At 41.8% G+C, this 15,056-nt stretch overlaps 1 protein-coding gene across 4 annotated transcripts in view; it reads right to left on the bottom strand.

The window, feature by feature from the left end:
• The window catches only part of agrn (agrin), a 239,818-nt gene extending 227,512 nt beyond the window's left edge, over positions 1-12,306 (bottom strand). For 3 of the 4 annotated variants that reach the window (XM_072366885.1, XM_072366887.1, XM_072366886.1), the window contains exons 1-2: positions 11,802-12,306; positions 10,209-10,470 (exon numbers count right to left, since the gene is read on the bottom strand). In XM_072366885.1, the coding sequence (XP_072222986.1) occupies positions 10,209-10,470; positions 11,802-12,002 (463 nt within the window). In that variant the 5' untranslated portion in view covers positions 12,003-12,306. The remainder of the gene's footprint in view (positions 1-10,208; positions 10,471-11,801) is intronic. The other variant, XM_072366888.1, reaches the window with a different exon arrangement.
• Positions 12,307-15,056: the final 2,750 nt, after the last annotated feature.

The following is a 15,056-nucleotide window of genomic DNA, read 5'->3' as shown; positions in this document are numbered from 1 at the left end:
TGAAAGAGGAGGGATGGGGCCTGCTAGCAAAAACATCGAAGCAAAGACGAGGACAAAAAGAAGGAACGGGAGGTTCAAGGAGGGGGAAAAAGAGGAAGAGGAGGAAAAAAATCGCCTCTCAACTCCTACCATTGTCTTGATGTAAATTTGAGCTGATCAAGATTCCGCAAGCATCCTGACCAGCAGAAGTTCAATCTGCGCAGGCTGAACAGAGACCGAGAGCCAAACTGTGAGGGACATAGATTGAGAGCTGTGTGTTTAAGGGGGACTCACGTATAGACAGACATGCAGCAGCACACACACGGAAAAGCAAGAGTGACTGGCTTGAGTAAAAGTAGGAAATGCACCATTTATCTAAAGAAAAGGAAGGTGGTGAACGTAGAGCCCACACTTATTCATGCATCCTGTTGGTAAAATGTGTTTAGCTTACTTGAATTTAAACATTCAAATGCAATGAAACATAAAAGCCAAGTGAAAAGTCACTATGGATCAAGAAACACGTCTGATGCTGACATGGTAACAACTCAACACTTGCTGAGTAAGACAGGCAACCTCTATAACCATCTCAGCAGTAATTAGTGGAAAGAATGTGAATCATCAACTCCAACAGGGAATAAGTCAAGATGCTCTCTGGGTGGTGTGGACACATCTGACCCTGATTCTACCTCACAGCCCTAAATTCACTCAAACTACCTTTGGCCTCAGGTAAAGGCTAACTGAAGGCTGACCTGTTGCCTTTCACTCTCCCCTCGTTTCACTGGAATAGGATGTCTGGAGGCTGGCTACTACTGCACTTGCCAGAATGAGGCCCTGGAAGTCAACAAGTGAAAAGAGGACCCCGGGGGAATTCCAGGCAAGTTTGTGCTGTTTCTAATCAAGATTGACTGTGTGTGAATAAGGGAAAAGAATATCAGCTTGATCTATGCAGGCAAAGTTATCTCGATTTGAACATTTTTGCTTTTCACAGAAAAATAATAAGTTAAACATTCACTGTACAGCCAGTAAAACTCTCCAGAAAATTCAAATATTTGCAACAAAACTATATCAAATCCGTATTCAACATAAGACAAAACAAACTAAAAGATGGGTTTGTTTGAGCACATTCATACATTTACTCCATTCATCTGAGGACAAAGTAGGAGTAAATATTTACAGACAGCCTATAAATGTCAGGACAATATCATATTTTCTCATTTATCAAATACACTGAGCTCACATGCTGAGACATATCCTGTTTTTGATGAGTAAAGCTGCACTGATGACCTCCAGTTAAAGAACTGCAATGAGTCACATTCATGGAATAATGAATGTATACTTTGTCTTATGGCCTGAAATCTGTGCAAACAGTACGGTCCTATTTGATTTGCACACGCGTCTTTTCATATTGTCTGCAACATTCGCCTTATATGTCTTTACTCTTTCCCTTTCATGTTTCATGTAGAGCACCTGCCTTGTTGTTGAAATGTACTGTACATATATAGCCGCCTTGCCAAACAGACACATAGCTTGCTCTTGATTTGGTGCAATCTGTTGGTTTCTTTAGCTAGGAAATAGTTTTTGAATTGGCTCTGTATGTATGCACTGGACTAATATATAACTTATATTTTTAACTCATTGGATTTACTCCAACTGGCTTGAATTGGATTGTACCATTGAAGTGCCTTGAGATGACATTTGTTGTAATTTGGCACTATATAAATAAAACTGAATTGAATTGATTTTCACAAAACCAGATACACTGTAATATACTAAATCCACAGCTAACTGTGGCCCCTGCAGCCACACTTGTTTCCTCACTGGTAAACCATACTTATCAAATCTTTTCAACTCAAGCATGTTCAACCATTATATGTTTATGCTACGAAAACAAAAGCTCTGCTCAAGATCGTGATCTTTAGAAAAGACTTGAGATAAATAAGCTATTCATTTACCTGATAAAAAACACAATATCTTTTGGAAAATGTATTTTAGTAGGCTAAACTTTAAAATGTACTTTCTTTTTGCTTTGCAAGCCCAATCATTGACCCCCACTCCCTCCCAATGAGGTTGTACTGCACAACTACCTTTTAGGAACATCTTTAAACAGCACTCGCTAAGCTTAACAAGAGTAATATCTGCCTGTAGGAGAGTGATGTTGTTTTGTCATTTAGAAAGAAACACTGTATTTCACAGAAATACTGTCAAACAGAAAGACGTTTGCTCTTAGACCACAGCCTAAGAAGGAAAGCCTCATTAATCTAGGATAGTCTTTTTCTGACCACCAGTCTAAGCAAGGCACATAGACTGTTGAAAACTAGAACAGCACAAACCCAAACTCTCCACACTCAATGCCTCCATCCATCTCAGACCTCGTATATTTCTCTAAGAGCCCTCTAAAGATGTCTGCTTCTAGTGCTCATCCATGCAGGACATGCTTGTAGTCTCTTCACAGAGCCGGAAGAGTGTAATTTATCTGAGAGATGGCTAGAAATGTTTTGTTGCTTCTGGTGTTGTTGGTCTCATGGTTTAAAAGAGGATTTGGGCAAATTTCAAAATGGCTGACAGAGCTGTATGGTAATACAGTTCAAGGGGCTTCAGAGCGACAGTAAGGAAGAATTCAGAGAGGCTGATCTGGGCATACCTCTGGCAACAGCTCAGTTTCTCTGATAGAACTTGTTACCTCAGGCCAAGCCTCTTTTAGGCGCCATGATTCTGCTGGAAAATGCCAAAAGCTTCCCCGTGGCACTCAGTTCAAGGCTGTTTGGCAGTAATCTCACCATGGTGTAAGAGAGAAGCAAAAGCCATAAAGAGATTATTATTAAAATGTTGGTGTTTTAATCATTTTTCAGTGCATAGTGCAGGAGTTTCTATTAAAGTATTTATGGTCATTACGTTCAATACACTCAGATACCTAAAGTGTATCCTCTCATCTCTTTCCACAGCTGTAACTGTTAACTGACCATGTACTTTATATATTTCATTTCTACTTTCCTTTCAGCCTGCTCGTGTTTCATCCTTTCACACTCTTCCTGTTTGCCTGCCTCCATTTGTCTTACTCTCACAATCACTCATGACTTCTGTCATTCAAAAGGTCAGAAACATAGTTATGTTATGTAGTTATAAAGTTACGTTTATGTGTCATTCTGATGGAAAGACTGCAAAGTCTGTGTGTGTATACAGATATAAGCTCAAGCTCAAGTTAAAGCGATATCCTCTGCCGGTTATCTCGGTTTGTCTCTGAAAGACATCAAGTCCTTGAGATTGTTGGCTGAAACAACAGGGGAAGGCCGAGCACCTCCCTCCGGCCTGACAAATCTGTCAGTCTGGAGGGCAAGAAGGGCACGGAGAAAGTGTGGGGGGTTCATCTCTCATGAGAGTTGCCATCTTTGGAGGTTTGACAGAACACACACGACCCAGTTGATCAAATCCTTCTCTTATTTTAAAAAAAGAAACCCTAGCATCTCAGATTTTATTGCTATTAAATTTCAAAAGGTCTCAATTTTTTTCCTTTTAGTTGAATTGCTTATGACTGCCAAATATTAAGTTCCTGTTGGTCCATTTGAAACAACTTCAGGTGAGTCAATCTCCAGTAGTTTAAAAAAAGACCCATCGGTGATGAAGCAGACCCATTCAATGTCAGATTTCAGTTTTCTTGTAAGAGCTTTGGCCAACATAACACATCAAGCACTGAAGAGGAGCTAATTTCTTTCAACCTCAACAGGCATAGCGTCAAAAGACATGACCTGAGGCAATTTCACAGACTTCATGCAGCTTCCTCAGGGCCCACAAAAGGCGTTTTTCATGTGTATTTCAATTCAGTGGAGTTCTCCTTTAAATGTGAAAATTAAACAAAATCGGCTTTAGCATTTCATTAACTTCATAAATTCACTGCTTGTATGTGAGGAGGCCAACAGAAAGAAACACAGTGGGAGGAATGTGGAATTAGGTCAGAGGCTGCACAAAGTGCACCTGGTTGTTAAGACTATGACAGCTTTACAGTGCATGAGATTCCAGTCTAATTACAGGTGGAAGTGCAGTGAGATGAGAAAAATGGGAGGACGGTGACGGCTGTGAGAATACAGTAGAGGGAGGCCGGGAGTGGAGAGACAGGTAGGACAGCAAAAGACTTCAAAGGTAAAAGTGGAAACATTCAAATCAAAGCTCACAGTCAGCAAGCTGCCAAATATCAACCATCTTTGCCAAAAAGGTGCAACAGAGAAACAGTGGACTGACGCAAAGTACACACATGTGCAGCTAATCATCAGAATGTGAGAACATGATTAAAGATGACAACTGAAAGCAGGAAGCTAAGTAAAACACATAATGGCAAACCCAGAAGGCAACGCAGCACAAGTCACAGGGGAAAAAAGGATGTTCGTCCTGGGTTCACCTTCACAAGCCTTTTGACAGAGAGATGGATGAGAGGAGGGAAAGGAAGTAACATAGACCAAGCTGTTGTCTTAAGAACCAAATAGCACAGGAAAAGCAGAACGTCCCACAATTTGTTTGTGAACTTGGGACCCCAAGCTGTCAGGTCTCCTCTACTTCCTGCATGTGCAGCTTTGTAATGACGAAAGGATGTGATAAAACCTTTCAAATCTGTACACATAATGGAAAGTTCTCCCAAAAAAGCGAGATACCAGATGGGTACCAGCGTCATATAACAAAAATGCATATGGATGGAGTTATGCAACAGGTGTACACTTGAAGACAACAACCTACATAATAGTTCTAATTTAAAATCATCAGGTCAGTGCATGTCGAGCCAACATCTGGAGGATGGCGGGAACTGTAAAACCTTTCACTTAGTGCTTCCTGATTTAGTATCGCTGTGAAGTGAAATTAGGGTGAAATATGTTCCACTCTTTCTTTGCATTTGGCAAAACAAAAGGAGGGTCTCGTCTTTCAATCCTGAAATTTGCAGGTAGCATTTCCAGATGAAAAGTTAAGAACAGAAGTCACTAATGCTTCTTACAGCAAACATGACATACAGAGCCAGGACATATTTTCATTTTCTCGTCTTGTTTTCTCTTGATCTGAGAAGCTTTGGAGTGACAGCTGAGCTGACCTAAATACGTTCGGGCCTCTGCTCTCACCCCCTCCCCTGGTGTCTCCTCAAAACTCCTTTCTCTAAACCTGATGTTTTTGGCGTTGTGACAGTAAGTAGCCGCACTTGCCACAGCAGCTGCCCTGTTCCAGAAACGCAGCCTTGGTATCAGGAATTTTGTCACGGATCCAGTTCCCCGGAAGGGGGAGCCCAGATCTCATGCAGGCTGCTGCTTCGAGCTCTTTATGTCGTGGCTAGAAAAGGGAGATTTCCGGGTCACTGTACATCCAAGACCCTGATAGGAGCCTCCTGTGTCAATTTTACCTCACTGGCTTAAACTAAAGAAGAGTTAAACGGAACAAAATAACACCGTTTGTTAGACAAACGACTTACTGAAAAACTTGATCATGATGCATTTAGCCATTGGGAAATCATTCTGAACTGAAACGTTGATGATTATGAGATCTTCTAAAGACGGCAGGGTGCAGAGAAAGAATGTGTCTAAGTCACATAAGTGTCAGAAGCTGAAAGGAACAGAAAGGCTAGGTGTGCTTTTCCTGTTGTATACAGCAAGAGCAGGATTTTTACCTGATACACAATATATTCAGACAGGCTTGATGTTACACATTATGTCAGTGTGCACACTCTGATCATGTAACAACAAGCTTGCCACTACATGTGAGATGTTAACATGCCTAGATTGTACCATCAATACCATCTGTGATTCTTATCAGCAGCAGAGTGATACACTCTTGGTTCTGGCTAGGATGCAGGCCAAGCTGAACAGCCTGCAGTTAAGTGGTCCATTCCTCCTTTGCTCTCTTCCATCTTTCATGGCTTTTTCATTTCAGCGTCCTTTATCGCTAGCCAAGCAGGCTCAACGCTCTCATTTTTAATTAAAATCTAAAATGTGCAATAACTCTGGAGACTCTGGGTTAGCTGGCAAACAGGTCCAATGGTCTTGTCTCACCCTTCAAGCTTTTGTTGCTTATTTCATCTAAGACTTCCATCAAGCCTTTCAATTTGCCCAATTCTGTTCACTTCACTGCATATATGCCTTGACATAAGCCAAACAGGATACACAGATTTACCAAGGTTACACCTTTATAGAAAAGCACTCCTGCAAGCGAATGAACTCTCACTCTCAGACTACAGCCTAATCCATTCAAGGAGCCTGAGAAAAATCCAATCCTTGAAGTCACTCTTCTTGACTTCCCATGACTCCCCGAAGACAAAAGCTTGCTTGTGTAGACACGGACTGGATAAAGACCCCAGTGCTTTAGTTCAGTCATCTGGGTGCAGCTGCATAGTGTTCTCACACACTTTCCAGAGGCACAATAAAATAAATTCCAAATCCCCTTTGGAATTACCCAAAAGCTATGTTTTTCTACCTGGGAAAGTGGTGGGCTGTCGTGTTTCACCATGCGACAGTCATGATCTATCGCTGGAATTTCACAGCGAGATTAAAATATAAGCAGGTGGTAGGGGAGCCTAATCTTAATTATAAGGCAGCAAACTCGCAGCAAGTTTTCCCAGCGTGTTTTAAGGCAGAGGCGGATGACCACACCTGAAATAAAGCTAGCCTCTGCAAAACTCAGGGGAAATCATTACGCTTTAAATAAAATTCATCATAAGGGAAAACATGCAGTCTATCTATTAAATGCAAGAAGCTTTTGTTTAGACTATAACATCCAGTGTAACGTCAGTGAAGACAAACATTTCTACGTTTAAAAAATATCTGAAAATCTGAGGTTATTCTCAAAGTTATAAGAGCACAGAAGTCTTTAATTATCCTTTAAAAATTAGCCAAGTGAGCTGTAAATGATTGGCAAGTGTGTTATGAAAAATTGCAAGTAAAGACTGAAGTGTTCGCTCCTTCCCATTTTGTTATCATTCTGACATTATCTCCTCACATATCAAGAAGGTAGACGGGGGAGGAGGCAGCCAGGTTAGGAATTCCAGGCCTCCTCCTTGCACAAACAGTGGGAAAAAAGCTCAAAGTATTCTGCAAGGCCACAGCTCATTCATTGAAGAAGCAGTGGAGGCGAAGGAGGGGTGGGGACTCAAACAGTCATCCCACATCCCACCCACCCCGAGAAGCATTCCACAGGTCTGTCTTCTCGCCCATCATTAAGCAAGACCACCTGCTGGCAAATCAGAACCCCCATCATGTTCTCAAGAAGCCCGGCTAACCCCATTACCAGTGACCCGCTGGACTGCTGTACACACATATCATATCAAGTCAGTGTTATAGTGGGCAGTAAAGCACTGCTCATTAACATCCCCTAAGGACAGCGTTCACACTGGCCATCCTCTGCTCCGTGGATTTAAATAGCTGCAACACAAAGGGGACAAAGAAACGATCTCTGATGCAGCTGTTGCATGACCATGCATGGCCTTCTGACTGGCTCGACTCACCATCTCGCTCTAAAAAACGGGAGATTAAAAAAAAGAGAAGGGGAGGAAGAGATCAAGACGGAAGGAAGAAACAGCCCTTTGTTGCTGTTCTTCGTCAGGGCCTTGAGGGAAAGACTTTGACATCAAGTCATCAGGAGCTGAAACAAAAGCAGCTGATAAACAGAGCAAAAACAGATAGGATCTCCCTGTACGCTCAACACTTCTCCATCAAGAGGGCTTCCTCTCTTCCAACCCCCCCCCCAACACCTCTGCCTTCCGTGTTCGTAGCAGAGAAAAACAAAAAAAATTGAATTGATAAACACGGCACAGCACATTTTTATTTTCACAATCTTGACTTTTAGCATACGTGGAGGGGACATAGTTCTGTTGAGCCTTCATCCACTTTTACAGTCATGAAATCAGTTAAGTTTTTCCCAAAGAAACTACAAGTGACTGCACTGGACAGGGTTTTTTAAAACATTATCTGTCAACTCTTTGTACCGCACAAGTGACAGTGGTATTATTGCACTGAATGGTAGCTGGAGGACAGAACAAAAGAAAAACTCTGTGTATCTGCCCAGGCAAAGCGCAAATTCAACAATAAACGCAGGAGACAGAAAAGATGGGCATTCTTCTTAATTGTAACATTCATCTGTGGATGGTGTATGGCATATGAAAGCCTTTGAGCAAATCAATCACACATATGGACTGATTGACCCTGAAGTGGCACCACCCAGTGCGAAAAGCACAAGAGTAGAAAGAGTGTGAAACATTACACCAGCGGGCATCTATCTTCACATAGTCCTTATCCAAACTGTAACAAATATGCCACAGTCAAAAACAACATCTCTCACCACTGATTTCCTCCCAAGTACAAAAAAATCCCCTGCTTCTGCCTCTTTCTACATCACTCATCTTATTTTTCTCTTATGCCCGTGTCTCTCTCAAGGCTCTCGGTGGCAAGGAGCTCACACAAAGCCCTTTTTCTTCCACCTCAGACAATGCACCTCCCCACCTAGCACTCTGCCAGGCATTCCTGAGTCTATCCTAGCTATCGAAAATGTCAAGAATGAGGAGAGCGCAGAGGAGGGTGCAATGAGCACTGCGGCAGGTAGAGTCTTGTCCCGCTGCGCTCACATCCCACAGTCTCCGGGGTAAGTGGCTGCATGGAACGGAAAGGGATCGGACACGACTCTCTTAATTAAAACTCTTCACTTGAACAAGCCCCAGTGCTCATTCTTCTCTGGATGAAGGCTTTCAAGCTAATTATTGGGGCCAATTTCGCTCCCCAAAAACAAAGCAAAGGTTTCATGATGGGGCTGGATATGACAGCTGCCCCCAAAGATGACTTATTGGATCATCTGAGCATAAAAAGCTTGAGAACATTTTCAGGAAAAGGTTCAATCTTTTCCTAATTTCTGCCTTATGACTCCTTCAAGTATTTCCCTGCCGCTATGCCTTCAACTGCAAGGCAATATGAGAAAATCAGATTATGCTAAGTAAACCCTCTTCAAATACAAAGCCTCGAAACAAAAAAGGCACATTGTAGAGTGTTCGTCAGAGCCAAGAAAATCCACTTTCCACAACAGGAGTCCATGAGGAAGAAAGGGTTCCTGAATAAAAAGGTTAGCAGAGCAGTGTTTCGTGCCTGGACAGACAAACAGAAGAAGTTTTATGTGTGTGCCAAATGCAACTTAACACTGCAAACAAGCTCCATCCATTGGAACATCCTGCCACCCAGAACTGTTCAGAGGAAAGGATCCAGAATATAGACCCCACGGCTCTGAAACAGTGATTACCCCAGAAAGCCCTTAGAGAGATTCATGCTCTGACTCACCTCACTCCCAGTGCTCCCGGCTGGTCTAAGTATTAAATTCAAACTTTGAAAAACTGCCAACATTGTCAAGCACCAGTAAAAATTAAACAGCAGCAAGCTTACCGCTCACTGGTATGGGGGCACAGGCTGCAACAGTTTCACAGTCACAGCCTGACAAATTACTTCTCAACCAAAACAGGACTCCAAAGAATAACAGTATCAAACCAACTTGTTTCATGCTGAAGTTCCACCATCCAAAGTATAGGAAAAATAAATGACAATATTAGTTTTGCAGAAGTGGGTATTTATTCAGGCTCTGCTCTCTGCTTGGGTCTCTCTGTGTAGATTAAAATAGTCTTATTTCTTATACAATGAAATTAAAATGTGGGAGTCTGTCGGTCACTTGCACAAATGTGTGTGAACCTGTGCTGCCCAGTAAAGCTCCCACTTCATGTTTGTAAATGCCAGAGTTTCACTTCTGACGTAAAAAAATGGCCCAGCAGCAAAGTGCAAAGGTCGTGAATCATCCCATAACCACTCATCCCCTCTCCCAGAGTTGTTTATTAGTCACACCTACTTCAAGGCTTCACTGAAAGACAGCAGCACTGCCATGGCAACAAAGCGTCGAAGATGACTCAGGTGTTTTTCTTTCATGAAGTTCAGGGAAACTTTAACACTGCGAGCCTGAGGCTATGTCACTTTAGCAGATGTATGAAATCCTCCCTGCTTTAAGTGACTTACACTTACTATGAGTCAAACTCGCACGCAGCCTCTGCTGAATTCCTCACATTGTAAGACATCATATTTCGACATCACACAGCAACTTGAGTCATAAGATATGAAGAGACTCCTATCAAAGCTTATAATCCAAGATGTATCTATTCAGATATCAAACTCAAATATTGCATGTGTGTCTCCACACAGGGCATGCTGGATGCCTTTTTCCATTCACAAAACCCGGCTGCTCACCTTCCACGCACTGCTCCACGTTCTCCAGGTTGCGCAGGGTAATCCTCATCAGACTTGAGTTGAGCATAAGTTCGTTCTTGTGTTCTGGTCCCATGGACTCTGGGGCAGGGTTGAGAAAAAATATGCGAGTGTCGCCCGTGGCTACCTGGTTGTCACAGATCCCGGGGTTGCCAAACCCGCCGATCATCACCTTGTTGCCGCCATCCAGGAGGATCTCACGGTTGACGTTGGACTTCCCTTTCAAATAGCGCCACACTCTGACCTTTAAAGAATGACACCATCAAAGCACACATGTTTAAGCATTCTGAACATGCTACATTGTCTGACTTCAGTATTCAAATTCATATTTATTTATTCCCACTTAAATAAACTCATCCAAAAGCTCCAGATAAAGACTTTGTCCAGCCCCTCCTAAACTTGTCTGTAATGTATTGCATTACAGGAAGGGAGGCAAAGGCAGCTTCATGCACAGTCATGGGAAAGCTCACCCCTTCTGTTACATTTCAGTATTTGGTGGTGTTTTCTGTTTGAGAGCTGTGTGCCTCTAATCTGCCCCATTCATTCACCGGGAGACGGAAAGCAAGTGGGTGCAGAGGAAAAAAGCAGTGAGGGGAGCTGACCAAACAAAACTTGTTTATTTTTCACAGATTATAGAGTGGCCTACCACAAGTCCGCCGTAGTGCAAAAGTTAGTCTTTCAATGAATGGTCAAGGAAGGAGAATGCAGGAAGCCTGCTTCCTGCCTGGAAATTTGCATATATAGGGATTAGTAGAAGTTCTCTGCTGTATGCGCTGTTCTGTTTTTTCGTTTTTTTATGTCTTATTTTCATTAGTCACATATGTAACAAATGACAATGTAGTCCTTGAACACACATCTTTATTGGTTGGGCCACACTTTGTCGCACTTGTCAGCACTTTTTGCAAAGAAAAAAAAATCTCTCTTATAAAATTAGAGCTTTGACTTAAATGTGTTTCAGAGATAACTTAGAGTGAGTTTTTTTGCTGGTTTTTTTATGTATCACCTACTTTCTTTTAACCCAAAGGACACTTTAGTTACTGCCATAAGTCATGAATCCCTTTGTAGTGTAAGTGGTGTCATTTGTCAGCAACACAACAGAATAAATCAAGACTCAAAATATTATCCCTGTGGCCGCTGACAAATGACAAGCTGCATATTTCAGCCTTTATGACAAGATATTCAGTAAGAGCTAACAGTCAGGAGCCACTGAGGGATCAGTTTCCTGCTACAGCATGTTTTGGATGATTACATGGTCGGTTAGGTCTGCCTTATAGCTATGTAATTGGAAATCATAAAAAAAACACCATCTGCGTATTTCTGAAAGCAAAGAAGATTCACTGTCAGTGTCCATGTTTCGGGATGAAGGAGATTTATTTTTCAGGAAAACTGCTGATGACTTTGAAAGTTAAACTTCGTGGTCATGGCTTTCATCAGCGTCAAGAGGGAAAACATATCAGATAATGGGACTTTTAAAAGTCCACAACCCTTTTAGCAGGTGTCTGTACGCACAAGTGTGCGCACCACTGCGGGTACTTCACGCGATCCGTTTATGAAAGCACATAAAAAAACACTTACCTTGCAAGAATAGGTATTATGCACCGGGTCCATGTTAATTATTTCGTCCACGGTTCCGGTCAAAACTATATTGGCTTCCTCTTCCCGGTCTTCTAAGTCTTTCTCTGGGCAAGTTGCGGCGCAAAGCTGACCCAGAGCCACAAGCAGCCCCGCCAGCAGCAGCGCTGTCCGGCCAGCCTGGAGACTCCGCCGGGAACCCATGACCACCACACGGACGTGAGCCAGAAAGTTAACTTTTCTCAAATTAAAACTGGCCGCTTGGTGCGTCCAAGAACCAACTTCAATGAGTCTTGGGCGCGTTAAAAATGTGACACCGACCCTCGCTTCTACAACTTCCCAGTGTTTCACCAGCGTCTGTTATACCCTGCAGCCCTACTCCTCTCATCTGCAGCCCGGGTTCAAAATCCCTCTCTGCCGCCGCCGGCTGGGAGACCAGGAGGGAAGAGAGGAACTAGGAGGAAGAAGGAGGAAGGGGCAGGGATCTTTCTCTCCAGGAATGCAACTACACTTCTCTCCCCCTTTTCCTCTCTCTCTTTCTCTCTCACACACACACGCGCGCACACACGTCCACACTGACGCTACGGGATTTGCATGCAATCTGAATTGCTGATCCTACTAGTGAGGATGAGGTGGGTGATGATGGTGGGGGTAGCTGGAGGGCTGCATGCTGGGATGGCAATAGAAAGGGACTGTCCAACGTCGCCCCCAGTCGGACAGATAGTGCCTTTACCTCTGGTCCCCATCAGTGACCCCCCCCCCTCACACACACACACACACACACACACACCACAACCACTGTGTGCAGGATTTGTCTCATGCATTTCAAAACAGACAAGCATGAATTGTTTCCTGCATACCTGAAGCATTTCAGATTATTCTTTATTGACTATAGTTTTGTTACGCTCAACAGGAAAAGAAAACATTTGTGGCATACTGCTACACTTCCTAAACAGTTTTGGAAGTTTTGGTTCTAAGTCATGTTGAGGGAAACTTAGTTTGATGCCTCACAGAAGTACCAGTAGATTTTGAGCTGATTTTTTTTTCTTTTTGACAAGAACTTTTCTGTTTTGGTTCAGTCTCTCACACGCTTTTTCCAGCATAGCTGTTTCAGCCGTTCTCGAATGTATTGCCATACAATGCTGGCAACTCTGTGGTGAACAGAATGCAGTGCTTCTCAGCTGATGGAGGCCAACACAGAGATGTAAGGAGAAGGAAAATTAGAATAGGATCAGAAACATGATCCCAAATTAATGATAATGATTTATGCATCTGATCAATGTTTGCTTTGAATAAGGAACTCTTTGTAACAACTTTATATCCTTGAGTTTTCCAAGGGGTAAGATTTCATTATGCAAAGTTTTTCATGCCCATAGGAGGCTGGAGCCTATCCCAGCTATCACTGGGTAACAAACAGGGCTAACATGATACTAGCAGCTTGAATTGCACATGCTTGATGATGCCAACCAAACTTAAAGTGTTTACTTGAGGCTCTTCAAGAAACAATCCTGTAAATGATGAGCTATAGAGAAATAATGAGCTATAATGAACACCCACAACTATTCCAGTGAGTGAACATCCAAACTCATCCTGACTCGTATATCATTAAAGATTCCCCTTATAAAACTGCCTATGTTTAAATCTGTAAATGCTACCATATGGCTATTTTGTTAGCGCACTTTTTTAAGAGCAGACAGTGCATAAATTTCCGCTCCTCAAAAGCTGTAATTTTAACTACCCTTCTATTCCTGGGAAAATGACAGGCTTGGTTATGCTCAGTTGCTCGAGAGGATATTTGCAGAAATTTGTCCAAATAGGTTTCAGCAGGGACAGCTGACTTAACCCAAGTAAACCCAACAAGTCTCCGGAATGATGAATGACAGTTTGTCATGGGTTTTTGTGCAAAAGCTTCCATTACAGGAGAATGCACTCTTTATTATGCTGTTCTTCTGGTCAGGTAGAATTAAGTCAACACTGTTCAAATGCAAATAGTCTCCAGAATCAACTAATGACGTAATGTGTAATTAAAACCTGGAGATGCTCCAGTGAAAGCAAAAACTAGTTTTTGTGGTCTTGTGGTGCATATTTATTGGCCTTCACATTGAAATTAGTTCTGTTTAATACCAGTAATGACTACTTTGAATTAGAACATGTACCCAAATCCACAAATGTCTCCACAGCAGGTTATTATTCACCATGGATTATTTGTCACATGGGTTGCTGATGGACAGTAAGTCTATAATTTTGGGGTTAAATCGGTCTTCCTTGCTATTTTTGCTGGTTTTACTAAACATTTGAGTGTGTAAATGACATTTTTTGAGAAACAAAAAAGAAAATGTTTCCGCTGGACTGATGTATTTTTAATTAATAGCTGCAGTTTACAATGAATTTAACTGACAATTTTAAGTTTACGAGCTGATTTGCTACCCCCCAGTGGCACAAAAATGAATGTAGAAAAAGAAAAAAAAAGCAAATGTAGAAAAATGGTTCCACTTTCTACTTCACGTAGCATTTTGATATGATGAAATGTGAAAATTAACATAAAACTTTTCTTTCAGTGAATTTGTGTTTGATGATAAATTTACAAAAGCAATAAAATTAATAAATGACTAAATTAATTAATTAATTAAATAGAAATAACAAAAAGATAGATAAATAAATAAATATGAACAGATCTTTTTTTCAAAAATATTTGTCATATGTAGTCAGGTTTTATTATCTTTTATCAACTCTTTTTATCATCTGTTTTAGATAGTAATCTACCTTCGTCTAGGGGAGTTTATTACATTTGGATCTGAATTCTTTTTGCCCAGACCAAAGAGTTAAAGGAACGTTAGACTTCTTACCTGCACACAGTTCAATAGGTAGCAATCACAATAATATAAGGGGTGCATTGGTGCTTATGGTATGGGTCATTTGCACATTTGTGAAAGTGCCTTTTAGGCTGAATGATAAATATGGGTTTTGGAGCCACATATACTGCTATGTAGGTGTCCTTTTTTCAACGGAAGGACTTAATTATTTCGGCACATTTTACCTGCCTATCACTATTTTTCTGGGTTGAACATGTGAACAAACCTGTAAACATTTCCTGATCCAGATCTCGATCCTGATGCACACCAAAAGTTAAACCAATCAAGCTGCTAAAACCACACCATTTCATCGATGGAGAAACTGCATTCTGCTCTACATCAGCTCAGCTCCACGGTAACAGTCAGGTTGCTGAAAACATTTGGTATGTTATCAAGCAAAATTGCA

Source organism: Leuresthes tenuis, unplaced genomic scaffold (genome assembly GCF_036924035.1).
Source record: "Leuresthes tenuis unplaced genomic scaffold, fLeuTen1.0.hap1 SCAF_16, whole genome shotgun sequence".
Taxonomy (NCBI): Eukaryota; Metazoa; Chordata; class Actinopteri; order Atheriniformes; family Atherinopsidae; genus Leuresthes; species Leuresthes tenuis.
Note: the sequence above shows the minus strand (reverse complement) of the source record. Positions and strands in the feature narration are given on the sequence as shown.